The following is a 27,193-nucleotide window of genomic DNA, read 5'->3' as shown; positions in this document are numbered from 1 at the left end:
TAATGTCATCAGTGGTATCCCACTATACTTACATTCAACAAAATTACCATAAATAATTATTTAAACACTAGCTTCTCTAAAAACCTTGATGAATAAGGGACAGAATGATTGGAAGTGAGCCACCTGATTCATTATTGGTATTCAGCAAAAGTTTCAGTTTCTGGTTACTTTGGGGGAAATCTATTTTGAAGACTTGGATGATACAGTTACGTTTTCATCATACCATGTTCTTGGTCCTATCTGGAGAAAGACTGAGAAAGTACAGGGCCTATTGAATATGGCTTAATATTCTTCTGATGTTCATATATTTATTATTTTTTCTAGTGCGAAGTGTTCTTATTAAACCAGATGTAAAAGGGCTTGAAGATGAAGAGGAGGCATCTTTGCCTGTATCACCTCTGTGAGTTGATTAAGTTAGCAAATAGCTCACAGGCGAACACATTCAGTTGCATGTGTGAAATTCTTGTTGAGTTGCATGAGCACAATTATGGCATAATATTAATGCTGTAGTGCATTAATGAGAAATTGTTTTTTTTCTGGAGAGGATATTCTATCTGAATGTCTTGTATCTAAATGTTTCGCAAAGTTTTAGCATGGACAAAGTTTTTTGGTTTTTACTGTTGCACTCATTGAGTAGCACTAATGCCTGCAAATGACACTTCTGGCCCTGAATACTCAGAGACTAAAAGTCACGTTGCACCTATGCATGGAATGAAGTGGCGGGGGCATTTGCTGGCAGACCAGCAGCATTATGCAGTAGTATAGCATTCTGAAGCTGCACTTCATGCTGCGGGATGAAGCCTTAAGAAAGCAAAAAATCTTACACTCTACTAAAATAGAAGAGGAATTCAGGCAGTCAGAACATAATTATCTGAATTGCACAATTTGTTGAAGCATCAGAATGTCTATCTGTCATTAACTACTGATGATAGATACTTCTTGTTAGCAGCTGATGAAGTTACAAGTTTACATTGATAGACCTTCAGGAAGCGCAGGTGATTTGAAAAGATCCTGGAGTAAAAGCATGGGTGGTTGGACAGATTTTCTTTATAGCTTCCACTGCATTATACTGGGGATATGTATATGCTTGTATTTATTTATTTATTTTTCAGAGGCCTGGACTTTTCCAGACCATGGCATAACAGTTTTGTCCAAGCAAAAGAGCACATCCTTTCTAACTTGCACATTCTTCACCCTACACTAAAAACTTTACTCGGTATTGGTTATACAGCATTCTCTGACTTACTTATAGTGGATTTGTCAAGTTTCAGGTAAAGTCTGTTGTGAATTATTAACAAGTATATATATATTTCTGGAGCTGGTAAAGAAAGGAGTTTGTGCAATTCTAATTTTTCATGTAGTTATAAATTTGTTAAATGTGTAATTCAGTGTTTTTTGAGTGCGTACCCTCAAAAGCACTTATTTTAATTTGTTTTCTCTCCGTTATGTATTAATAATTTATTTGCCCTTAAATTGCTGGCATTGTCAGCCCTTTTGGTGCATGTTCTGCATTTAATTCTATTAAGATCTCCTCATTATTTAGTTAATCTCAATGCCACAATCCCTGTAGAAGTCCGGTTGGACTGGGGTTTGAAAGATTGTTTCACTTTTTTTTTTTTTTTTTTTTTTTTTTTTTGACTTCTGGTAGCATTTCTATCTGTAGGGAATCCTATGGTAGTCCTAAAGATCGAATTTCTTACTGTTACTGTTTTTCATCAATTACTGAATTTTTTTTCAGTTTTAAAATTTTATTTTCTTTGTCTTTTTGCTCATCATTTTTGCCAGTCAGTGTTCTTTACGTTCTGGGGTGGGGTTTTTTTTGTTTTTTTCCTCCTCTTTTAAGACTGCAGAAGTGATGCTTAGGTTCCCACTGTGCTTTTCTGATAAGGAAAAATAAGTTTGTGAGAGTGCGTATAGGATTAGTATTACTTTACTACATTTTTGTTTTAATTCGGTTTATACAGCTGTCTATAATATTCTTTTCTAGATCAGGAGGTCCAATTGACTGTGAATCCTTAAAGACTGATGTATCTTTAAGCTGTTCAAAATCAGAAGAGAAATTATTGAATACATGGTATCCAAGAGTTATCAATCTCTTTACTCAGAAGGAGGCATTTGATGGTGTTAAGTTGGATCGGATTGACTCTTTCTATAACAGTGTGGCTACACTTATGTCTAATCAGGTAAAAATCCTTCCTGCCTATAGAAAACTTACTGTGAAATTTAGGTGATTTTCATGAGTCAACACCTCGTGTGATCTGGAGCCTCTTTAATTGATCGTTGTTAACCGTCTGTTGCCTGTAATACAATAAATAGTCAATATTTTAAATATTTTTAATTTCCCTTATTTAAAATACCTATGTTGTCTCGGCTGCTTGTTTTTCTTGCAGTTTTTAGACAAAAAATGTACCATTCTACCCAACTAGACATTCAGATAGCTTTAAGAAGGAAATATTTTGATATTTTCGGGACCTTTCTTATCACTGTTCTTAGCACTATAATTACATGTCCTATATTAGTAAGCAAAATGAACAACACCTAGCCTCTTCCCTGAAAGCAAACATACTTAGGCAAAGAGACTAAAGGTCCAGCCCTACCAGTGTTTATGCAAATGGCTATAATTCAGCAAGACCTGAAAACACAACTTTTTTCTGTGAAAAATGATGCTTTGTGAGTTAATCTTGTTTTTTTTTCTATTTATTCATATCAAGTTTTTTGACGTGTTTATTTTGATGTGTCTTAATTTTTAAGAATTTCCTATCATTTTGTTTCATAATAATAAAATTTAAATATGTAAATGAAATTACTGATTTCAGATTGAGACAATTTTTTTCAGACTTCTCAGTTTACTGAAAATGAAAAATTCTTTTCTGTAATTACTAATGAACCAATATAATCAGTTGTTTACATTGTTCTATTTATGAATATAATAATCACTGGGAATATATATTTCCAGCAATTCAAGAAGACATTTTTTGGATCAAGGTTTTACAGACTTTATAGAAAAATACTGGAATAATTTTCTAAACAAATGATTGTCATATGCAAAACAAATGTTAGTGTGTATTAATAATAGGTTTGCTTTTATAGCAAGAATAGGTGCATGGACTTGAGAGAAGTTTTTATTTATTTGTTTATTAGTTTGTGTTCTTCAAGGGCTGGACCTAATACCCACTGAAGTCATGAGAAAGATTTTCACTACTTCAGTTATTCATGAATCAGGCCAGTAGTGCTAAAATGAATGGAAATCTTGGTTTACTGGATGAAGGGAAAGAGAAGGAGGGGTTTTTGTGCTTTCAGCTAATAGGTGATATATGTTATTGTCTAGCTGAAAGAACTATTGAGAAGAACTGTTGAAGCTTTTGTGAAACTTTTTGATCCTGAAGACAGAAGTTGTCTACCTTTGTTTAAGATGGAATTGACTCTTGATGATGAAAAAATGGAATTTTATCCAAGCTTCCAAGACCTGGAAGAAGCAATTCTCTTCACAGTGACTCGGATAGGACAAACTCTTCAGGTGTGCTTTTGTCTTTATTTAAATATGTAAGTGCTAGGTTACTCAGCGTGTGAAGATACTGATGTTTTAGGAACCTGATTGCCATCGTAATGGGAAGCAGAATGCTACTTGAAGGATTTATTTTCCCTGAGGATTCACAGCTCACAACATAATTCTTGATGGCTACCAGATTCCCAAGCTCTGAAACTCATTTTGTTATTCCTTGTTCATGAGCAATTTGCACATCAACTACCTTTTGCCTCAGTCTGCTGTTTTAATCTGCAAAGCTGTGTTTGTGTTCACAAACAATTGCCTGCTTGTTCATTACTACAAATAGAAGGTAGGCTGAAAACTTATCCAGGAAAGAAAACTAATTAGAAGATAACCTTTTTGTTTTCTTGTTTGCTATCTTTAGAAAGCCTAAAAGTGCATTAAATGTATAAGTAGCCACATAGTCTACTCTATTTATGTATTTATTTATTTTTAACATTGGAAATCAAGAAGCGTGAATTTGCTATGTATACTCTTTGTGGACTAACATTTTGCATACAAATATCTGATTTGCACCTTTAATTATAAGTGCGATAATTTACAATAAATTTGTATTAATAATTAAAGAAAAACAAGGAAAGTAAGAGTTGATACTCCTTTTTAAGAAAAAGGAAAGTCCCGAATCCCTAACAACTAATTATACAAAATGTAAAGATTTAGGTCTTAGGAACCAGTCTGACTCATGGAAGAGAGTCTTTCTGTGGGCTTTACATGTATCCCTGTGAATCGGGCTGTTGGCCTTTAATGATACAGGATGGTGCTATACTTTCAGGAAAGCCTTTTGGGTTTAATTGTGTCTGTTTGCACATAGGATAGAATTCAGTTTTATGTAAGCCGGGGTAATTTAATTACACTTTGTCTGTTTTGTATTTTTCTTGTTAAACTCTTTGAATCAGTAAGAGTTATTCTAGCTGTGTATGAAGCATCTGGCCTTAGGTTTGATTAAGGTCTCATACTTTTCTGATACAGTCTCTTTTGAAACCTGGCTGCAGCTTACTTTTAAAACAGGTATATCCCTGTATTGCTTTTTTTTATTGTTTAAATTAAATAATCATGACTTGCACTTTACTATTAGAATATCCAAACAGTACATTCTTGGCTAACGGGAGGCACTACCACCCTGGACACTAAGCTTGCTAATCATGTCATAGCATGGGCCACAGCTACACTGAAAAAATCCATCAGGGACAACTTAGAAGGTCCAAAAGAATATTTTGAAAACTATGGTAAGTAGTAGAAAAGTATATTTTAAATCACAACTCTGTTACTTTTTTGAAATAAGTAACTTACTGTTATGTGTATGCATTATACTATCAATGTGATTATTGAATTGTAGTTGAAAGATATGGCTGGCTTGTAGATGGAACTGCAGGTGCACGGATAGAAAGATTTGAAGCCGAAGAACACAGTTTTGATGAATATACTGCTGTAAGTTTTAATTCTACATTTTATGTATTATATTTAATGTACACAGAGCATAATAAAAATGAAGCAGATTTCCCTGAGCACCAGGGAATCAGGTGCTCAGCCTTAAGCTAAAAAATTATGTCAACTACCTGCAAGTATACACCATAAACATTTTTTCCCTAAAAGTGTATGTGGTAAATCGAACAAGTGGTTATTTATTTTCCTTGATGTGTAATACTTATTCACTGAGCAAAGTAGTTAAATAATAGCTCTGGAGTGTAAAATCTTTAATGTTCTTTTAAAGTTCATAGATGAATTCTTCACCCTCTCTAAGGAAATCATGAGTTTACCACAGCTGGCTAGTTTCCCTATGATCCATTTGGACTGTGATGATTTAAAGCAAGGTTTGGCTGATAAAGCAAAAAACTTTGCAAAAATTCTAATGGAGAGAATAGTTGCAAGTCACAGAGAGGAAAATGAAAAGTAAGTAGACTTTGCTGCTTTTGAACGGTGTGCATGTTCAATGCATAGCAGAAATATGTAGAAGAAATGTAAATATACCATACTTCTGTTTAGCAAAGTCTCTTGGCTGAATGAAGATATCATGCAAGTTGTACCAGCTGATATATTTTTTCTCTGTATTCCAGACTCCAGAACTAGCAGGGGAACAGTATTATTACTGGATACTGGGGGAGCTAAATGATCAAGGGGCTTCATTACCATTCTGGCATTTTAAGCATGAAATGCAGTACTCCTGCACTGTCAAAGGAATGACCAACTTGATTCTCTTATATGATAGCTACCTCCTAAGTTTTCATAGATAATGGCAGATAATAACACTAATGAATTCTAAAGGATAATTTGTAGGTATAGATTAAATCATTAGTGAAATGATATTAAATTGTTAGGTTATAATTTACAAGTTATAGTCCAGTTTTGTAGTGATTCTGTGTCATCAAAATGGCCAAGTATTTACTAGGGATGTGTTTATGTATACGCTAATGATGGCTCTGAGACTGTGCTTAAGTTTTTGTACTTATTAAAAATAATTGAAACATTTTTTGCAAAAGAATAACACAAAATCCAAACCAGTCAATTATTGTAGGATAATGAGCAATATTTTACTAGACTTCCTTGTTCAGAGTCCCTGTTTAATTTCATAAAGTCATGGAGCTGTACAATGGTGATACTTAAAAAATATAATTTGAACTTGAATTCCATGAAAGCTGAACTAGAAGACAATCAAAACAAAATCTTAACATTTTGATATCTTTTATATAAAAATAAATTCATAGGATATGCAGGGAATTTGAAGCAATTAAAGAACGTGCATTAAAAGTTCCTGAGACCACAGAGGAAATGATGGAAACAATAGCTTACATAAAGAAGGCCAAAACCAAAGGTATTCAGGAACTGTTGTTAAGGATCAAGGTAATTGACTTCTTTTCATTCATAACTCTTTACCAAACATGCGGGCCTGTACAAATACAGAATTCATTTGGGAGTGCAGACACCATTTGTCTGTTCATGCTGCATTTATGAATAAACTACCCTCATTGCTACTTCAGATAGAAGTGTAAAATCCTGCTTGTTCTTTGCATACACTTTTCCTTGAGAGACAAGCTAGGCTTCTTATTCTGCACTCCCATGTGTTCTGCATGTTAGTGAGAAGACATGTAGAACATGGCAGGTCGTGTGGCTTTTAATAGTATAGCAGATTATAAGATGCTCAGGCTAGTGATTTTTACATACAGACTTACTTTAGTGACTAGAAAAAAAAACCTCTGAAACAAAACAAGAAAACAAAAACTATTTGAAAATGTAACACTCAAATATGAAGTGGATTTTATGTGTAAAAACAGTCATTGACTATCATGACCACTTTCAATGCACAAAGATTTTGTTAATATGTTAAGTTTTTACTGTTGTGGCCAACCTTTTGTGATTTAAAATTTCCTCCGTAAATGTTAAGAATCAATTTATTATTTGAGTGGGATATAGATGATGATGTTAAATTAGCGCTGGTACTTTGTGCGTGCTCAGGGATCAAAATTGGAAAACGGTGTAAGATATGTCTGCCAAAAATATTGCTGGATAAGAAACTCTGTGCTCTCTGTTAAGACAATATGTATCAGATTTTCTTTTTTGATAATATGGCTGAAATTATAACATGTTTCTGTTGTAGAGTGATATTAAATAATAGTCGAGTTTCATATGTAGATTTACAGGCCATAGAATGCAACTTTAGAGGAAGAAGCTTACAAATGGGGCAGAGAATTCACTAATTTTTTTAATATGTGTTTTCATATTCATCTTCAGTTGACTAAAGACTATTATACTATATATTTATTTAAAGAGTATATTAATTACACCATAATATATATAAATAATTACAGACTAATTGTACTAAAAAAGTTTCAGAGAAAAGACACCAGTAATCTGAGCAGAAGCCTTCAGTGTGTCCCATGATCTTTCAAAGCAAAGAAGTCAATCCTTGATAACTTACCCATGTAAATATAAATATTATTTACGCTTTCGGAGGCCTGTAAAAATTTTTCTGAATGCGTCATTGAAGTCCAAATACTGAAAAATGAAAGGAAATAGATCTGAATTTTAAAAAAGTCCATGAAATAATGACTGATCTTTTATCTTTGTAGATAGTTTTGTCCTACCCTGCATCATAAACAAATGTATGATATGTGAACTTTTGTGAAATGTCTTTTATAGGAGTGCTATCAGCGAATTAATTACTTTTTAGATGTTTTTCTGTTTGCTCCTGAAGATCTTGCACTGAATGCAACAGTTATTCTGTGGCCAAAGAAGATTAATGCTATTTTTGATGAACATGATGATGTAAGGATACTTTATTTGTCTATGGTATATTCTGATTTGTTAGAGTTTTGACTTTGCTTGAGCTATTTATTTTTGTGGCAGTGAAATGTAGCTAACTGTGTAACATGCAACCGTAGTAATTTAGAAGTGCTTAAATAGTGTATTTCCTTTTTTTTTTTTTTATCAACGGAGGACTAGTACATTTGTAGAGGGATTTAAAAACACAGAAAATAGTCACTGTAACTGAAAACCTTCAAGTCCTAATATCTTAATTTGTTTGTGGTCAGTACTAGGTAATTCATAGAAAGGTGCATATTCCTTATAGTGCAGTTAGCTAGTGCTGAAAATATATCTGCCATTTCCTTGCAGGAGTTGGTCCTCTGAACAGAAAGTCATTTGTTAAAATGATGTTCTGTTCTATCAATAAATGAACAGTGGGATTTGAATTTTTTAGACAGTAATCATTTGTAGCACTAGATACATAGGGAATAGTGCCGGCCTTCAGCTGCTGTAGAGGTGTCCTCTTTTGGCAATATAATATTAGATTCAAAGATGAGAATCTATTTTTTAATTCATGCAGTCTGTGTGATGTCAGTGTTTACACCTCATGCTGTGCTGGTGGGAGCTTTCCCACCTTTTGTCTGGGTGCTGAAGGAGGTCTATAGGCAATCCTCACTGCTGCAATTACTGAGTGAAGGATTCTATGTTCACATGTAGCGGCTGCACATGCTCAAATAGGACATGTGGCTAGCTCCTCCACAAAGAACTTCAGTTACTGTAAGGATAATAACTTCTCTGTATTGTTTATGGTCTCTTTGTTCTTAGAATATTTAATTTAAATAGTACTAGGTATGGTAACCACTGAAAGGACTTACAAACATTCTTTTTGGTTGTTTTTACCCTAAAAATGTATTAATTGTTTTGTAGCTGATTGAACAGTCTAGGCTTAAAGGAGAATTTGAACTAACACAAAAAACTGAGAAACTGTTTACGGAAATAGGCAAGCTGGTGCGTTCTATGGCAGAATTGGAGGAATACTCAGAACTGGATTGCATGCAACAGGTCTGATTAACATGTAGTATAAAATTGGTACAAACATTTTATGTGTTTAATACACAGGTTCATGGAAAGAATTTAGAATTAAAAATAATCAGTTATGTTAGCAAATGTGAATGAAAATGTTTATCTTTATTATCCTATTGCCACAATGATAAAACTCATAAAAGGCCCTCCTTTTTTTGGACTAGATTGGCAATAATATTTGGCTGGATGGAAAACAGCATAATGTTGCCTAAATTAGCTGATAATTTGCTGTTTTCCAGCAGAGACTAAAATATTTAAAATACTCAAAGTGAAAAAAAATGTTTTTTAAACTCTGGTTTATATAAAGCATATTGCGTGAAGTTCTGTCTCTAATGAAATTAATGGGAATCTTGTCAATAACTTCAGTGGGATCAAAATTTCATGATCCGATTTTGGTAATTTGAGGATTTGAAGGAAAAAATAGGTTAGAAAGAGTGATTGTTAGATATTTGATTTTATATGAACCTCAAAAGTTCCTTTTTCTGCTAATGAAGAGCTGACCAATGGCTCTAAAACTCTGCAACTTTCTTAATGTCTTTTATAAGCACTGAAACATGCCCTACATTTAAGTGTCAGGATATCACAATTATACTCAGTAATTTTGTTTTTTAAAAACAAAACTTTTTCAGAGCATAAAACTGCAATCTTAGGCTTAGAAATCCCAGTTGGCATAATTATATATAACATATGGCTATGTCTGCCGCTTGGAACGGTGAAATTTTAAGGCTTAAATATTCTGAAAATGGTTTTGTGCTATTAAACTCAGTAAGCATAAAAACAATTTTATTTTTTGTAGCATTAATGTCATTTCACAGTTCGTTTGCTTCACAATAAATTACTGCTTTTTTAACAGAAAGCAAGTTGCATCCAATTTTTTAATTCATGTTATCCAGAATTTAAAAAATCCAAGCGCTTATTATATTTTATTTTGATAGCTGTTCAGAACATAACTTAGATATCTCTCAAGACATGCAATTATTTTATTTCAGTATGTGACTGACCTGAGAGCATTACAGAAACGCATACAAGAGGCTGATGAGACAGTCGCTTTTATTAATAAAGAAGAGACTCTCTTCAAATGGAAACTGACTGACTTCCCACTCCTCAACGGTGTAAAAGTTGAGATTGAACCCTATCAGAAACTTTTTGGTCTTATACTGAAGTGGCAGCGAACAGAAAAAAGGTAATTCAGTATTACATACTCTTGAAGCTAAATGAAGGTGAAATGAAGGTGAAGAAGATAAAGCCGTCATGCTGTTTTTTTTCATGGCAGATACAGAAGGTGATTTGTTTCCTTCTAAACATTTATTAGTTATTAGCAATCCAAGCATAATAGTAATATAATTTATATATTAGGGTTGTATTTTCTTTTTAGTTCAGCTAGAAAAATTGTCGGTATTTTTTTAAAATATAATGCAAAGGAGTATAGCCACATACTTGATATCATTCATATAGCCGCATAACTGTATCATTCATATCAGTAAAGCCCATAAATAGGACAAGAATCATATGATGAAGAAATGTTTGGTTAGGTATGAGCCATTTTGTATGTAAGAAAGGGAAGAAGTTTAATTACCAAGACTACAATCTGTATATAATGAAGAACATTTTTAATCTAACAGCTGTCCAAAATATAATGTAGATATGCTCAAATGATTATGTTGCTCTCTAGTGGCTAGATTTTACCACAAAAGCTATAATATGTCTGAGTCTAAATTAAGTGAGATTGTTTAGCAAAGCATGTACTCTTTGGAAGTTATGAAATCTGGTATGACTAGACAGTGTGGATTTTCTTGAAAATCTGAAAGGCTGTTTTGATGACGTGTTGACCTCTATCCAGAGCTTAACTTAAATGTTTCTGAATACATGCAGCTGTTTGATTTCAGTGTGTGCAGGACTTGAGAGCATTACACAGAAGCACACAAGAGCCTGATGAAACTGCCTTTAGTTATATAATAGAATTTTGCATAGAATGACAATACTTGGAAAAAAAGAGCTTTGCTGTCATTTAAATAATTTTTAAATTAATCTAAATCTTATTTATGTTGCAAATAAGGTGTCAAATACTTGTGGACTGTATTCGTTATTCTGTTTTCTAACTTTGCTTTTTTCTCAGATGGATGGATGGAGACTTTTTGGAACTAAATGGGGAAAGCATGGAGGCAGAGATTGATGACTTTTTTCGAGAGATATACAAAATGTCAAAACTCTTCCAGCAAAAGCAGAAGAAAGCTCAGCAAGAATGGAAAAAGACATCACAACGCAGAAATGTAGTAGAAGAGAAGATAGAAGAAGAAAAAAAGGCAAATCCAATTCTTACAATGTGTTCTTCAGTTTTGGAGCAGATTAAAGACTTTAAGGTAAAAAGTGGTGAGGGTGGGGGATGTTAATAATTGGTGCTAAGGGACAAATGCTGAATTCGGTATTCAGCCTGGGTAGGTGCTTCAGTGTCAGAGACACCTGTTTTTTTTTAGCTTGGGGGACTGATATTTCATACTTTTGAATGATTGAATTTTGTAGGAAGTTGAATGATGTAGAGTCAGTTTGGGTCTGGTCTAAATGGATGTCCCGGGCAGCAGGATGGCAGAAACTTTCCACCTCCTTCTTGTCCAGTAGGGCCTCAAAGGGACAACCAGAGGCACAGATAGCAGAAAACAACTGCTCATTTCAGTAATAACTACAGCCATACAATTCTTTAGAATGTTAAGCTTGCCTTGATGAGACCCCAAATGTGAATAGTAAACTGCTGTACCAAGATTTCCTCTCTTGACACTGTGTTTTCATGGACATCTGAATTCTACTGTAGGAAACTAGAGAGAAGTACTCCTACTGTAAATATCTAACTGAAGCATTCTGAAGCGTTTGAGAGTTCTCCTCTGGATGTTCTTGCTCCTTCTTGTTATCGACTACAGAGAGGTCTGAATTGTTATTTCCAGATTGAACTGTACCCTTGATTTTAAGAGAACAAGATTACACTCCAGGTTTCTTTGCAGTTTTAGGGATGAGAATAGTTAAAGAGCGAACATATGCATGGGGTTAATACTTTTTGGATTTAGAGAATTGTTTAAGGATGTAGTTGGGAATTTTGAAGTGGAACTATACATTATGTTAAATGGAAGTCTAACATAGTGTAGTGGAAAATTTGTTCCTTTTCACAGAACTGCAGAAAAGTTGGAGGTGGAAGGGACCTCTGGAGACATCTGGTCCCTCAGGCAGGGTCAGCTAGAACAGGTTGCCAAGAACCACATCTAGTTGAGTTTTGAGTATCTCCAAGGATGGAGACTCCACAATCTCTCTGGGCAACCTGTTCCAATTTTCAGCCATCCTCACAGTGAAGAAGTGCTTTCTTATGTTTGTATGGAATTTCCTGTGTTTCAGTTTGTGCCCGTTGCCTCTCGTCCTGTCACTGGGCACCACTGAGAAAAGTTTTTCTCCATCTTCTCTAAACCATCCCATCAGATATTTATGAACACTGATAAAATCCTGCTGAGTCTTTTTCCCAGGCTAAGCAGTCCCAGCTCTTGCAGCCTCTCCTCATATGAGAGATGCTCCAGTCCCTTCATCATCTTTGTGGCCCTTCGCTGGACTCACTCCAGCAGGTCCACATCTGTCGTGTTCTGTGGAACCCAGCACTGGATAGAGCACACCAAATGTGGCCTCACCAGTGCTGAGTAGAGGGAAAGGATCACCTCCCTTAACCTGCTGGCAGCGTTCCTCCTAATACCTCCATGTGCCTCCTTTGCTATGAGGGTACATTGCTGGCTCATATTCAGCTTGTTGTCCACCAGGATCCCCAGGTCTCTGCAAAGCTTCTTTCCAGCTGGTCAGCCTCCAGTCTGTACTGGTGCATGGGGTTATTCCTCCCTAGTTGCAGGACTCTGCATTTCCCTCTGTTGAACTTCAGAAGGTTCCTGTTTGCCAATTTCTCCAGCCTGTTCAGGTCCTTCTGAAAGGCAGTGCAACCATCTGGTGTATCAGCCACTCCTCCCGGTTTTGTATCATCTGCAAACTTGCTGAGGATGCATTTGATCCCATCATCCAAGTCACTAGTGAAGATGTTAAACAGTGTTGGCCCCTGGGGAACATCGCTAGTGACTGTCCTCCAGCTGGACTTTATGCTGCGGATCGCAACCCTCTGAGCCTGGCAGTTCAGCCAGTTGCCATCCACCTCACTGACCACTTATTTTCCTGTATTTCTTCTTCAGTAATTTACTGCAATTATTTAGAAATGAAATGCATAACTGAAAGGATCGATTTACGCTCTTCAGAAAAGATTTTTGTCATCGGTTACTACAGGAGAATTTTAAATGCATATCAAATATGATTAAAAAGAATGATGCACATCACAATTTTTATCACATATGAAACTTTTGTACTGATGTAATTAAACCTTTTAAATGTTTTTCCTAAATTAGGAGAATATTCCTACTGTGACTGTCTTTTGTAACCCTGGCATGCGAACTCGTCACTGGCAGCAGATGTCAGATATAGTAGGATATGATTTAACACCAGACTCTGGAACTACCCTAAGGAAAGTTTTAAAGCAGAATCTAGCCCCTTATTTGGAACAGTTTGAAGTCATAAGTGTAGGTGCAAGTAAGGTAAGCATGGAGATTTGATAGTTAAAATGTCTGGTCTTTTAGTGACGGCTTTTATGACTTACTATTTTTTTTTTTTTTTTGTCTCTGCCCATATGCAGCAAGAGGTCTGATGAGACTTTGGCCCATTAGATGATGACAATGACTGTGTAAACATTCATATCTCATGTGACATCATTATTATTTCCTGAATGTATTGTTTTCTGTGTACTAGAAAATGCAATATCAAAAAAAGAGTTAATTTATGCTCTTAGATCAAAATAGGTTATTCAGATGGATAGACGTATATATTAAATTAATCAACTGGACAGAATTAATGCAGTGGCTAGAATAAATTGTTTTGTTTTTCCACTGTAGGAATTTTCATTAGAGAAAGCAATGCATGCTATGATGGAAACCTGGGCTTCAGTTTCCTTTAATACAAGTGTGTATCGCGACACTGGTGTTCATATTCTTTCTGCAGTGGATGACATTCAAGCTCTTCTTGATGATCAGATTGTGAAAACTCAGACAATGAGGGGATCAGCTTTCATTAAACCATTTGAGAAAGAAATCAGGGTACGATGAGAAAAACTTTTTTTTATCATTTTCACTTGTAGGGTAGCTATAATTCAAGAGTGAGCCAATTGTATTACAGCATTATTGTTTCATTTCTCATTAGTGAAATGCTGTACTTGATTTTCAGCATGATAATTTCAGCTTGATAATTGCAGCATAATAAGTTCTTGTTACATTATTTCTGTGTTGCAAATCCCTCTGTATATCATGTTTTTGCTTCCTCTCTCTTTCAGCATTCAGATTCAAAAGCAACCAAGAGAACATGATTATTTTTCTATATGTTTTGAAAATCGTTATTTCAATTTATTATCTTCAACTTTTCTGTTTGATGATTTGAAATTATGTTTTCATTATCATTAATAACATATAGTGATTTAGCCCTTGAGCTTTAGAATCAAATTTTGAGCTACGGCATTTGCTTCTGGGCAGGGAAATTTCTTGAGGGCTGGGAGGAAAAAAAGGTTACTTTACTCAGGCTTCAGAACAATGATGGGATCACTTTATATCTGCTTTTCTCTTTACAGGACTGGAGTAGTCCTTATAGTCTTAGCACCCTGACTGCTGCCAGGAGAGTAGCTGGTGAATTTGCTTTGCAGTTACCATCCTTAATTCCTCGTTTATTTATGTAGGAAGTCCTCAGATACAAGAAGGCTCAGGGAACATGCTTAGTACTTACCCTTTTCAGGCAGCCTCTCCAGCCTTTTCTAGAGGCATCTGCTACTGTCCAGTTCAGAGACAGGATACTTGGGATGGTTGGATCTCTCCTCTGATCTAGTGCAGCCTTTCTGGTGTTCCTGTGCCCCTGTTGTAATTCAGCTGCGAGCCAAGAGCTCCTCGCTGTGGGAGTTGGAATAGAATTTGTCACTGGTAGCCTACTGAGTGTTACTTAACCATTATGTTATTAAAAGACCATAGCACTAGAGTGATCTGAAAATAGATTAATGATGCTAACTGCATTCTGGAAAATGACTCTCAAAACTTTTTGAACTCCTTTGGTCATGTGTATATGGGGAAGAACCTAGATATTCTTAAATATTCTTCTTTTATTTTGCTTACTACTGTAAAAAAATTACTTTCTTCCTGGACACTGGAAAACCATGTTGTCCATAGTGTCTGCTTTTCTTGTATTTATTCTCTTTAACATTATTTGTGTGGAAATACTTAGGTAACTTTCTTTAAATATTTGTAAAGGAATGGGAAAATCGCCTAATTCAAATTCAGGAGATTATTGATGAATGGCTGAAAGTTCAAGCTCAGTGGCTTTATTTGGAACCCATATTTTCTTCTGAGGATATTATGCAACAGATGCCAGAAGAGGGGCGTCTCTTTCATACTGTAGATAGATACTGGAGGGATATTATGAAGTATTGTGCCAAAGACCCAAAGGTGAGGAAAATGCTGAAAAGAAATAATAGTTTCTCTCCATTTCATCAATGCTTTTCTGTTCAGAATATATACAATGAGCTACCACATTAGTTGTCTAGGGTTTCTAAGAACAAAGCCATGTTGTACATTAACTATTTGAGTGACTTTTACTGTACAAACAAACAATTCATAACATATAATTTTCATATATTTGTTACTACAGGTTCTTGTTGCTGCTACTTTGACAGGGTTATTGGAGAAGCTTCAGAACTGTAATGAGCTGCTTGACAAAATCATGAAAGGGCTAAATGCTTATCTTGAGAAAAAGCGTCTCATCTTTCCCCGGTATGATGTGTTTTGGCTATTTCAAAAACAAAGATTCTGAATGTTTATTTTGTTGCACAGTAAGGTCAGCTTTTAAAGTAGCCTAGTAATTCAGTTGTCTTTTTTCTCTTTTCTCTGTTTTTTTTTCCTGAATCTTTTTCTAGTTTCTTTTTCTTATCTAATGATGAAATGCTGGAGATCCTGTCAGAGACTAAAGACCCTCTCAGAGTTCAGCCTCACTTGAAAAAGTGTTTTGAAGGCATTGCCAAACTGCATTTCCTTCCTAATCTGGACATTAAGGCAATGTATAGTTCTGAAGGCGAGCGTGTAGAACTGATTTCAAGTATTTCTACATCCGAAGCTCGAGGTGCAGTGGAGAAGTGGCTAATTCAAGTAGAAGATATTATGCTGAAGAGTGTACATGATGTTATTTCTAAATCAAGAATGGTATGGGTTTTGTAGTGTGTGTTTTATAATAGTTTAAAGGCTATGGCATAAAGAGAAGTAGTTGTTTCTTTATTTTAAGGCTTGGCTTCCTAAAATTCTTCTTGAACACAAGAGTTTATGCAGATGAAGTTACAGGTTTGGGACCAAGTTAATATGACTTGTATTTATAGACCAGTGAGATAAACAAGAGTTTAGTTTGAATAAGAATTGAGTGTTTTCCTGTAACAATGTATATGAATTTTAAAAAACCTGGCAGTAATACTGCATACTGTGAATATTTCCATAACATGGAAAGATAATGACTTGAATTTTTAAAATTATTTATCAAATAACAAACAAATCTAGAGGGGAGGGTGGGGGAAGACATTTAGAAGTGCATTTGGATTTTGCATTGTTAACAAAAATATTAGTAGAATTGCATTATATACTTCTGTATTACATTATGGTATATATGCCCTGGCACTATATTTATACACTGGATTTAACTCTTCCAGGCATATCCCGAGACTGAGAGAAAAAGTTGGGTTCTGGAGTGGCCTGGGCAAGTAGTATTGTGCGTGTCTCAAATGTTCTGGACAAGTGAGGTACATGAAGCTCTTTGCAGTGGACAAGAGGTACTATATAATGCATTACCTATTTTTTATTTTATTAATTTCTTGTTTCAGGTAATGTGTTTTGTTTAACCAAATCTTTTATATTTTTTCACAATCAAAATAAGATTCAATAAAATATCATCATTGTTTGTACATCAAACAAAACAACAAAATATCATCATCATGTACATTGTTTGATGTACATGAATTTTGGTATAGTGATTTACACCTTTGATTCCATTACTTGAATATTCCTGTTTAGAACAAGCATAGATTAAAAAAAATGCTGTAGCTTTGCAGCATAAATATATAACTACAAATGAGAGATAAGATGATGTGAAAAATGACAATGAAAGAGAATGGCTTAATAAACAATCTCTGAGACATTTAGTCGCTCTGTTAAGAAGTCTGGAACCCTTAAAACTATCATATAGTCAGTTTTATAATTACCATTTTTCCCAGGGTTTAAAGGATTATTATGATACACTTCAGCTTCAACTTAATGATATTGTAGAACTGGTAAGAGGAAAACTGTCAAAGCAAACAAGGACTACACTGGGTGCCTTGGTTACTATTGATGTTCATGCTAGAGATGTCGTCATGGAAATGATTGAAAGTGGTATGTATCTTTTAAAACATTTTTTTCATGTGCTTCTTAATACTTTAATTCTGAGTTAATTAAAAATACCTTATACCATCTGACTTTGCTGCCTAAAACACAGCAGTATTTGGATGTGAGCATCAAGCGTATGAGAACACTGATAATTTCAAAGTTGTTGTAAAAATGTAAACCTAATAGAAAATCCAGTTATTTAAAATTTCTATCATTGCTGCTAATTCTGTGTTTATCAGGTGTGCAGAGTGAAACAGACTTTCAGTGGCTTGCACAACTACGATATTATTGGGAATTTGAGAATGTTCGTGTCCGCATCATCAACTGCAATGTAAAATATGCCTACGAATACCTTGGAAACTCACCACGCCTTGTCATTACTCCTCTTACAGACAGGTGTTATCGCACTTTGGTATGATCTTTTACAATGAGTGCTGCTAAATACAGTTTTTACTGTAGTATGTTATTTCTTACACTGTTGATTATATCCATACTTTTAGGGCTTGCAGTTGCTGTGATACTCATGGTATTTCTGTTAAAATGCACAGTTTTCAAAGATTCTGATTTCTATATAAATATAGAAACTTATATATAACTTATAAATAAACAAACTTATAATAAAAAACCTGGACAGCTCACCAACATGACTGAAAGGTTAGTGGATTGTTCTGTTGTGGATGTGTGGTATTTGTTTGCTTGTTTTGTTTTAAACAAACAAACAAAGGAAAAAAAACTCCCAGCAAGTTTATTCCTGTCTAGATTACAAGAGCACAAATTTCTTCTCTGATATTCTATAGTTGCTAAATGAGATGAAGAAGGATCCATTTGTGATCATATTATTCCTAAAATTAGGACAAAAGTTTGACAACTTTTTTTGTCTCTTTATTCTGGTTAGAGGGGTTTATTATTGTACTGTTCTATCCTCAACTAATTGAACAGCCAAAAGTTATTGAACATACCAGAAATAATATACTTTGAAGGGCTACCCCTCAAGCAAAAGCACTGAAGAAAAAACAGAGGTACAGAAAGCTACAGCAGAAGACTGAGGACAGACTGTTGAGTGATACTGCCCCTGGAGAAGTGTCCTCTCAGATGTGGCTTTGCTGACCATCATTTACTGCAACTTATTTGGTGGGAATATGGTTTCAAGTTTTACTAGGTGCCATCCTCCTCCTGTTGTTGTAACTTGCTAATTTTCATGCTGTGGGTATTAAATCATCAGCTTTGTAAAGTTTAAGAAAGAATTGTTCTGAAAAGATCTGACTGATACGGATATACATGTGGAGATTTTTTTTGCTCTGTTAACAGCTTCAATTTTTGTGATATGGTCCTAGTTGATGCTTGGCACCTATTTGTCACAACAAAGTTTAGAGCCTGCAACTTTATTTCTTTTGTCAGATTTTTCTCCTACTTCATAGGAGAGATTATGGAATAAATAGTGAAAGGAATGTGAATGGAACAAAGAAGGACTGTGGGAAAGACAAAGAAAAGAGGAAAAAGTATATTATAGGAGAAACAGAGGTAGAAAAGAGAAGCAGCCAAGCAATTCGGTCACTTTTACTTTGAAAGCTGTATGTAGGCAAGAACTGAAAGACTGGATCCAGTAAAGTTTAAGTAACTAATCATGGTCATGATGATAATGAATAAAACTAAACTGTCTTTTAGGGAAAGCTGAATTCTCTTGTCTCTATTTCTAGGTAAATTTAAGATTATTTTTAAATTAGTATAATTAGACCTTTTTGTTTCATATAGGAATTTTATCTATCTAGTGCAATTTAACATTATTTTTCATTAAATTAAGTTATAATAATTTCTGTAAACTATTTCTTTTCTTAGACTGGAGCTTTTTATCTAAATCTTGGTGGGGCCCCAGAGGGTCCAGCAGGGACAGGTAAAACAGAGACCACCAAAGATTTGGCTAAAGCTCTCGCTGTGCAGTGTGTTGTCTTCAACTGCTCGGATGGCCTTGATTACCTGGCAATGGGGAAGGTAAATAGAAATATATGTTGAGCTTTGTGCTTTAATTTCAGGATAAAAACTGTTGGTTTCCTACTTTGCAAAGTTGCTTAAATAAATGAGCATCACCTGTGATCTGCTACTGTTGAATTTCAATCCAGTGACACAATATGCAGTGTCCTCCACATATGTTTAACATTGTATGCTTCAGGAAATCCTGTTAAGCTGCTAACTAATGTATGCAAAGTAACAAGATTTTGGAGGATCAGGATCTTCTCTTTTAGCTTTCTTTGGAATCAAGAAAGGCATTTGTTTTTTGGTTTTTTTCCCCTTCAAGTACATCACTGACCTTTGCTCTAAATGTGCTTAGATATTATCAAAGTTGTATCTCTCATATCATTAAAGTTCAAAGTATGATACTCTTTCTTTTGAATCCTCTAAGATTCCGTTAGAAATATGACCACTGATTTACTTTCTTTATTTGTAGTTTTTCAAGGGTTTGGCTTCATCAGGTGCATGGGCTTGTTTTGATGAATTTAATCGCATTGAGCTAGAAGTATTGTCTGTTGTGGCACAACAGATCCTTTGCATCCAGAGAGCCATACAGATGAAGCTAGAAGCATTTATCTTTGAAGGAACTGAACTGAAACTCAACCCAAACTGTTTTGTAGCTATTACTATGAATCCAGGTTACGCAGGACGTTCTGAACTTCCAGATAATCTGAAGGTAAAATAATAGAATTCATGTCTGCTTAAGAGTGAATTCTTCAGGGATTTGAAGGACATGTGTATTGCTGTGCCACGTAGAATGTAAACATAAACTGCTTATATTATTTATGCATACTAAGCCTCTCTTTTTTCTAAATATCTTGTTCTTTTTGAAGGAATTTAAACATTTTTTATTTTCTTGTGTGTGTTACTGTCTTTCATCATTATTTTTCCTGGCCAAAGGCCACAGTACTCTAATAAGTAAGCTGGCAAGTGTCAAATTGTGGGTAGGTTATAAGGTTTGGATGCTAAGTTCTTTTAAGATGGAGAGGTACATTGCAACAAATGATTTAAGAAAGTATTTTTATGTTGCTTTTAATGTCATCTTATTTAAAGGAAGTCTTAGTGAAATACATCTAATACATGTAATGAATTTGCTTAGATTATCCCATTAAAAAAGTCTTTGAGATGATCATTTTGACTTGGTTAGCTATTTCTTTGGAGAGGCCTGGTATCAGCAAAGTAAACTGGAGCCTTGTAGAAGGAGTGTTACAGTGCATCTGTCCATTTTAAGACTCAACTTTTGGACAGAGGTGGGCCAGAGCTGCTGGGCCAGAGCAGGTTGCCTCAGCGGGAGCTATAATACGGACACCAAATTAAAGCGGAGTTAGTGTGTAGTGAAGGGTGTACCAGCTGCAGATTACTTCAGGAAAGGAAGTGCATTTTCTCACCTGCTGTGTGTGCCACTGTTCTTTGTTCTTTCTGCTGTATGTATCTGGCTTTCAGATGATATATATAAGGGGCAAACTGTGCTCTTGAGACAACAGTGAGGGATAAGAGCAGAGAGAGTGTCAAAGGGTATGTCCTGGACTTTTCTGCATTGGGTTTTCATGATGGCAGCTTTTGTTAGGTTCCTAGTGAGTCATAAGCTATATCTGCAAATATTGATTATTCTTTTATTTCATTGGCTCCCAGTGTTCTGCAGACTGCTGTTTTCCAGTGTGCCTGTTGTAGGTCATCCACAGCTTATCTACCTGATCATATTAAGCAGTACTTTATTTACAAAGTTGTTAGTGTTTTCAGTTAAAAATGTTATGATGGGATGAATAATGATCCGTTACTCCAAAAGAGTTCTGAATGACTTTCTATTTTTCATTTAATCATCTAAAAATATTTCTTTGGGTATGCATTTCAGGTTCTTTTCCGAACGGTAGCCATGATGGTTCCTAACTATGCTCTGATAGCAGAAATTTCTCTCTATTCATACGGATTTTTGAATGCTAAGCCATTATCAGTGAAGATAGTAATGACCTACAGGCTTTGTTCAGAACAGCTTTCTTCACAGTTTCACTATGATTATGGTATGCGAGCTGTTAAAGCTGTGTTGGTGGCTGCTGGGAATCTAAAATTGAAATTTCCAAAGGAAGATGAAGATATCCTGGTGAGTTCCTGAGGGAATAATTCTTAAGGAATTTCACTCATTCATGCCAAGTTCTTAAGGCAATTCCACCACATCTTCATTGTCACATCACTGCTCTACTTTTCTTAGCTTCCTTATTTCTGAAAGGAAGGTAATGAAATACATGCTACTCTTTCCTGTGCTACGTTAATAATGACACAGTTTGTCTTAATTGCCAATCAAAGGCACCATATCTTAAATTAGCCTGTATTACATATTAGATTGTTTTAATTGCAGAACAGTTTAGTCTTTGTTTTTGATAAGGACCATAAAATTTGTATTTATGTTCTTTAGCTTCTTAGATCTATTAAGGATGTGAATGAGCCCAAATTTTTGTCATATGATATACCTCTCTTCATGGGTATAACTAGTGATTTGTTTCCTGGAGTCAAGCTTCCTGATGCAGACTACAATGTAAGTACACTTGTAATTCTTCCTTAGTCATAATTGTTGGTTTTTTTTTTTTAAACTGAGTGTAATTAATACAGTAAGTTGTGTATAATTGCAAAATAAGGAAGAATGCAGAATGTTTGCAATGGAACTTTGTACCAAGGAAAATTCTTGGTTTTGTTGTGAGTGTAAGCCCCCTAAGGCATAGCTGAGTTCTGTTACATCCAGAAGGGCTGCATAAGGTATCCTAGAGATCAGAAATTGATCTACATATACGCCCTAATTGTTGGACATTGTTAAATGAAATTAATGTTTGTGCTTATATTTTCTTTTGTTTATAACAACAATTAAAGCAAAGCCTCCTCCTGCTCCTCTGTAATAGGATGATTGAGAAAAAGGTGAGCTTGTTGGAAAAGAGAAAACAGGCTAACTTTTTAAAAATTTCCAGTAAATACTAGAGTCCTGTCAAAAGTAGATTGTTGTTCCAGAGCACACTGTTGGTTTCCTGACACAAATATTCCTTCCCCTCAAGATAAAAATTACAGTTAATTCCTGTTCTAGCATATGAAGCACAAGAGTGATTTTTTTTTAATGAATGTTTGCTCTATTCTGATTAATAGTATTTCAGTCATTCATAAACTTGAAACCCTTACTGATTATTGTAACGAAACTTTTCTAACGTAGTCCAAGACAGTAATGTGAATAATATGGTATAATGAATCTTTAATGTTAATTTATGAACAAATAAAATGTGATTAAAAATACTCAATCTAGATTTACACTTTATAATTTGTAACCATGAGAATAGATATTTAAAAGATAAAGAAAATAAAAGCCTGTAACAAATTATAAGATTATGATTTATTTTGATTTTAGGATTTTCTGGAATGTGCCACTGAATGTTGTATTCGACATAATGTCCAACCTGTAAAAGTTTTTATAGAGAAAATGATACAGACATATGAAATGATGATTGTTAGACATGGGTAAGATTCCAATTACTGTTTCACAAGTAGTATTTGTTATCATATTGGATTATACCATAGACAGTGGTTATTTATATAAAGTATAACGGTATAAAATCCTAAGAGCAGCAGCAGAAATGCTGAGAAAGCATTTCTGTTTGTATTGGAACAGTCACCAAGGCTGCATTTAAACATACAAAGATTCCTGTGAATGTTTGTGTGACGAATTTTAATACTCCTCTTGGATTTCAGAAGCAGCCTAATAACAATTTTACGTTTGGTTCTCAGTATGGTGAAGACTTTGTCTATATTAAGATATTAGTTATCAGATTTCTGCCATTTTATTCCTGGCTTTCATTTCTGAGCTGCAGCTGCCTGGAGAGAATATGTAAAATACAGTATTAGGCTTATGATTGTTAATATTCAGCTCATCAATTAGTCGTTCCAATGTGATGTTGTTATAGTTGCATCCCATTGCTGGATGGGATTATTTCGTATTGTGACCTAGGACAATTTGATTTTTATGCATAGCCTGCATTCCTAGTGTTTATCTTTTTCCAGAACTTCATAACCTTTACCTAGACTGAAAAGAAAACTAGAAAGTAAAGCTTATATTTGACTCTACAAATAAATGGACTGGTGTGGTGGTAAATTTTATTTTGTTTTTTTTTCTTAAGAGGACCACTCGCATACTGTGGCTGTGCAATCAGATTTACATGTGCAAATCAACTGTTTTTGCTTAATGATGTTTTGTGTATACAAACCACATTTGTCTCTGATTTGTGCAAATTAGGTTGATGCACAATGTAAGATTGCAAGTTGCATGTACAGTTTTGAAGGTACCTGTAAAATGTAACTCCTCTAAAATGTAAATATGTATTTTTTTCTAAATATAAGGGCCAGAGCTATCAAAATATTTAAGCATAAGAATGATGTTATTGACCTGTGGACTGTAAAAGTTAAAATTTAAAGATAAGTCTATTAATAATAGCTTTTTTTTCTTTTTTTTTCCCAATCTAATAGCTTTATGCTTGTAGGGGAATCTTTTTCTGGGAAGACCAAAGTTCTCCATGTGTTGGCAGATACACTGTCTCTTATGAAAGAACGTGGTTATGGTGAAGAAGAGAAAGTAATTTTTAGAACTGTGAATCCAAAATCAGTCACCATGGGTCAGCTTTTTGGGCAGTTTGATATGGTATCTCATGAGGTAATGTGTGATTTAAAAAATAGTGTATAGTAGTTGACCGCTCTCTCTGTTTCTTCCTCTTCCCCGTGGTGGCTTTCATGGAGTTTGTTTGAGTGCATTTTCTGAAAGTATGTTCTAACTTCAGATTAACTTATGGTGTCAACCCACAGATGTTTTCAGTGGCAGGAAAGGCAGTTCACAAGTCTTCTACTTCTGGCTTCTAAGTCCCACCTATGTACAATAATTCTTCATCCCTTCCCTGGACTCCATACAGTATTTACAGAGCTGTGCTGTAAATTAATGAAATTTTCTGGGCTTAAGAATGAATGAGCAAGCGTACCAATATGTGTTCAGGGATCAGGATCTAATAATCCTGGATGGTTTCTCAGAAATGTTATTTGTGTTTTTTTTTCACCTACTTTGCAGCAGTTCTGCTGTTCTGTTTTGTTTTTTCCATTATCCAGTATATGTCAGACCTCCATTATCCTGGATACTAAACAGCTGAATTCATAGTTTTGCTATTTTAAATACAGATGAGAACACAATTATAAGTATTATGAGTAATACTCAGTTTGCTGGGTTTAAATTAGCTTATAAAAAAAGAGTGTGGCTGCAAGTATGTACGTAGGTTTAAATGTGTAAAATAAGCAATACCATTCTGAGGATCATTATCCTAATATAACTACATCCATGCTAGGGAATCATACCAAACTAACTGAATTGATTTCTGTGTCTATTCCTAACCAATATAATCAAAATAATGTAAAAACAATCTAGAAAAATGTGGGGACTCCTGGATCCCTAAATGTAAACCTTAGTTGGGAGAAGAAAGAGAAGGGAGTGAGTGGGAAACAGTGAAACTCTTGGGTGATTCTGGGAAAAAACAGATATAAGAGCAGAAGCACTTTTAAGTTTCTGTGAAATGAATTGCCTGTATGATGTTTGCTGCAGCATTTTTTAAAGGGAGAAGATCTTTGTCTATTTTAAAGTTTGCTGAGATGTTGCATGACCTTCTGTGAAACTGCAAAGCTATGTTCTGCTCTACCCAGTGAGAGAAGACTAATTAAAAGAAAATGAAGATGTTACTCTTTTTTGTCGTGTTCATTAATTAGAACTGTCTACAGCAATACTTATCAATAGGATTACTCGCAGTTTAAATTGAAATACGTACACTGTGTGTGTTTTTACTTTTCATTCCTATGTTCTCTCCCTCTAGTGGACAGATGGTATAGTTGCTAATACTTTCAGAGAATTTGCTTTATCTGAGACTCCTGAACGCAAATGGGTTATCTTTGATGGCCCCATTGATACTCTGTGGATAGAAAGCATGAACACAGTTCTGGATGACAACAAAAAGGTATCAGTTAGTAGATGTAAATGCCTAAGTAAAATGCTGTGATATCTTGAAAATATTCTTCTACATATAAAAAGCACAAATGCAGGCAGTACTACCTGTGCAAGGTGGCTTTGGAAACAAGTTGTGTTTTTGTGAGGTGTTTATGTTAGTTGTTTGGGGTTTTTTGTTTTGTTTTTTTCTTTACTGGAATCATAATTGGAGAATCAACTCATTGGTGTGACATATTTAATCTATGTATTCCGTTAATGTCATACTGTAAGTTTGTAAATAAATAAATAAATTGTAAAAATAACATTTAATTATATTCAATGTAAAGCCCACAGATAAAAGCTTGTCTCTAAATGTAAATGCGTAAGATTTTGCATTCCCAACTTAAGACACAAGGAAACATTTTTGAAAATGGGCCTTAGAAATCTCAAAGTGAATGAAAAAATTAGAGACAAAATCTTGAGTTTAAATTGTGGATGATGTGTCAAAATGCTCTGACTGGACTATAATAAGCAGGAAGGGTAGCTCTCCAACTGGAATGCTACATTATTAGCAAAAATAGCAGCAGATATTTCTTCTCCTTTGCGCAGATAAAGACTTGCTGTCTTTCCTTTATCGCATCATATTCAGGATGGGTGGATACCTGTAGTGACCCTGTTGATAGATTAATGTCGAGTATTATGGTTTAAGTGAAGAATTTAGCTAAAGCTTAAAAAAATGGTTGCTCCAAATGATTAACATCTTATGTGGTTGGCCTTGCCTTTGGTTATAGTTGGCTTTGCTGATCTTCATATAGAACTATCAGGTGACAGGGAGGTTAACTTACAAATAAAATATTTTTTTCCTATCACTTAGTCTTGTTTGTGATTTCTTTTAACTTAAAGCTTTGTTTGATGAGTGGGGAAATCATCCAGATGTCCCTTCAGATGAGTCTTATTTTTGAAACAATGGATCTTTCCCAGGCTTCAGTAAGTCTTTTAATCAAAATATTTAATCAAAATATAATACAAAGTTGAATATATTAAATGTGTGCTAAAAGTGAATTTACAATTCTTCCTTAGCCTGCTACAGTCAGTCGTTGTGGTATGATTTATTTGGAACCATCACAGCTGGGCTGGACACCACTTGTTACCTCTTGGTTGAGTAAACTGCCTGAACCTCTTAACTTAAAGGAATATCAAGATCTTTTGCAGGAACTTTTTAACTGGTTAATACCACCAGCATTAAGACTCCTTCAGAAACAGTGCAAGGTACTTTAGCATTTTTTTCTGCATTAGCTATGTCGGTATTTCTGTTTTGCTACACCTGGGTAGGGAAGGACTGTTCTCCTACAGCAACAACACCTACAATGCATGTGCAACAGCCTCCTGTTGTTTTGAGAGGGCAACTATTGTGTCCAATTTGGAAAGTTAGACCAAGAATGTTAGGCAAGACTTAAAATTCGATCATAATTTTCACCTTGTTCTCATCAAATTAAGTAAGTATTCAAATGGAAAATCTTCCCAAGAGACTTTTTTGTTGTTGCTGTGCTTATTTTTTTCCTTTAAAGACATCACGTTGATAGGGAAGTATTTTTTCAATGTTTGGGAAAATGCACTTGTAGTGCCTTGCATACTCCGTATGTTTAAAATTTTGCTCATTTAGTGTTGCAGTTGATTCTTTTTTTTTTTTAAGATGTATAATTACAATTGTCATATTTTAACCATAAACTTGGTTAATGAACTATACATTATGAGGTTGTTTCAAGGATGAATGATGGCAAATGATCTTTTGACTAAAAATCAGTGTAAACCTTGCCTTCAAATATTTGTTCAGAA

The 27,193-nt window shown here is 34.7% G+C and overlaps 1 protein-coding gene across 1 annotated transcript in view; it reads left to right on the top strand.

Annotated features, from left to right (window-relative positions):
• DNAH12 (dynein axonemal heavy chain 12) overlaps nucleotides 1-27,193 on the top strand; it is a 77,694-nt gene that overhangs the window by 8,778 nt on the left and 41,723 nt on the right. Inside the window, exons 6-33 of the mRNA XM_064518927.1 lie at nucleotides 325-400; nucleotides 1,113-1,271; nucleotides 1,988-2,183; nucleotides 3,329-3,517; nucleotides 4,623-4,773; nucleotides 4,884-4,975; nucleotides 5,259-5,437; nucleotides 6,250-6,385; nucleotides 7,682-7,807; nucleotides 9,859-10,052; nucleotides 10,986-11,229; nucleotides 13,285-13,470; nucleotides 13,825-14,025; nucleotides 15,217-15,411; nucleotides 15,614-15,735; nucleotides 15,879-16,161; nucleotides 16,656-16,775; nucleotides 17,217-17,373; nucleotides 17,607-17,779; nucleotides 19,204-19,356; nucleotides 19,811-20,050; nucleotides 21,227-21,472; nucleotides 21,785-21,904; nucleotides 22,757-22,866; nucleotides 23,869-24,052; nucleotides 25,248-25,388; nucleotides 26,261-26,344; nucleotides 26,438-26,626. Of these exons, the coding sequence (XP_064374997.1) occupies nucleotides 325-400; nucleotides 1,113-1,271; nucleotides 1,988-2,183; nucleotides 3,329-3,517; nucleotides 4,623-4,773; nucleotides 4,884-4,975; nucleotides 5,259-5,437; nucleotides 6,250-6,385; nucleotides 7,682-7,807; nucleotides 9,859-10,052; nucleotides 10,986-11,229; nucleotides 13,285-13,470; nucleotides 13,825-14,025; nucleotides 15,217-15,411; nucleotides 15,614-15,735; nucleotides 15,879-16,161; nucleotides 16,656-16,775; nucleotides 17,217-17,373; nucleotides 17,607-17,779; nucleotides 19,204-19,356; nucleotides 19,811-20,050; nucleotides 21,227-21,472; nucleotides 21,785-21,904; nucleotides 22,757-22,866; nucleotides 23,869-24,052; nucleotides 25,248-25,388; nucleotides 26,261-26,344; nucleotides 26,438-26,626 (4,646 nt within the window). The remainder of the gene's footprint in view (nucleotides 1-324; nucleotides 401-1,112; nucleotides 1,272-1,987; nucleotides 2,184-3,328; nucleotides 3,518-4,622; nucleotides 4,774-4,883; nucleotides 4,976-5,258; nucleotides 5,438-6,249; nucleotides 6,386-7,681; nucleotides 7,808-9,858; nucleotides 10,053-10,985; nucleotides 11,230-13,284; nucleotides 13,471-13,824; nucleotides 14,026-15,216; nucleotides 15,412-15,613; nucleotides 15,736-15,878; nucleotides 16,162-16,655; nucleotides 16,776-17,216; nucleotides 17,374-17,606; nucleotides 17,780-19,203; nucleotides 19,357-19,810; nucleotides 20,051-21,226; nucleotides 21,473-21,784; nucleotides 21,905-22,756; nucleotides 22,867-23,868; nucleotides 24,053-25,247; nucleotides 25,389-26,260; nucleotides 26,345-26,437; nucleotides 26,627-27,193) is intronic.

This window comes from Dromaius novaehollandiae, chromosome 12 (genome assembly GCF_036370855.1).
Source record: "Dromaius novaehollandiae isolate bDroNov1 chromosome 12, bDroNov1.hap1, whole genome shotgun sequence".
Classification (NCBI taxonomy): Eukaryota; Metazoa; Chordata; class Aves; order Casuariiformes; family Dromaiidae; genus Dromaius; species Dromaius novaehollandiae.
This window is presented reverse-complemented; position numbering and strand designations above follow the sequence as displayed.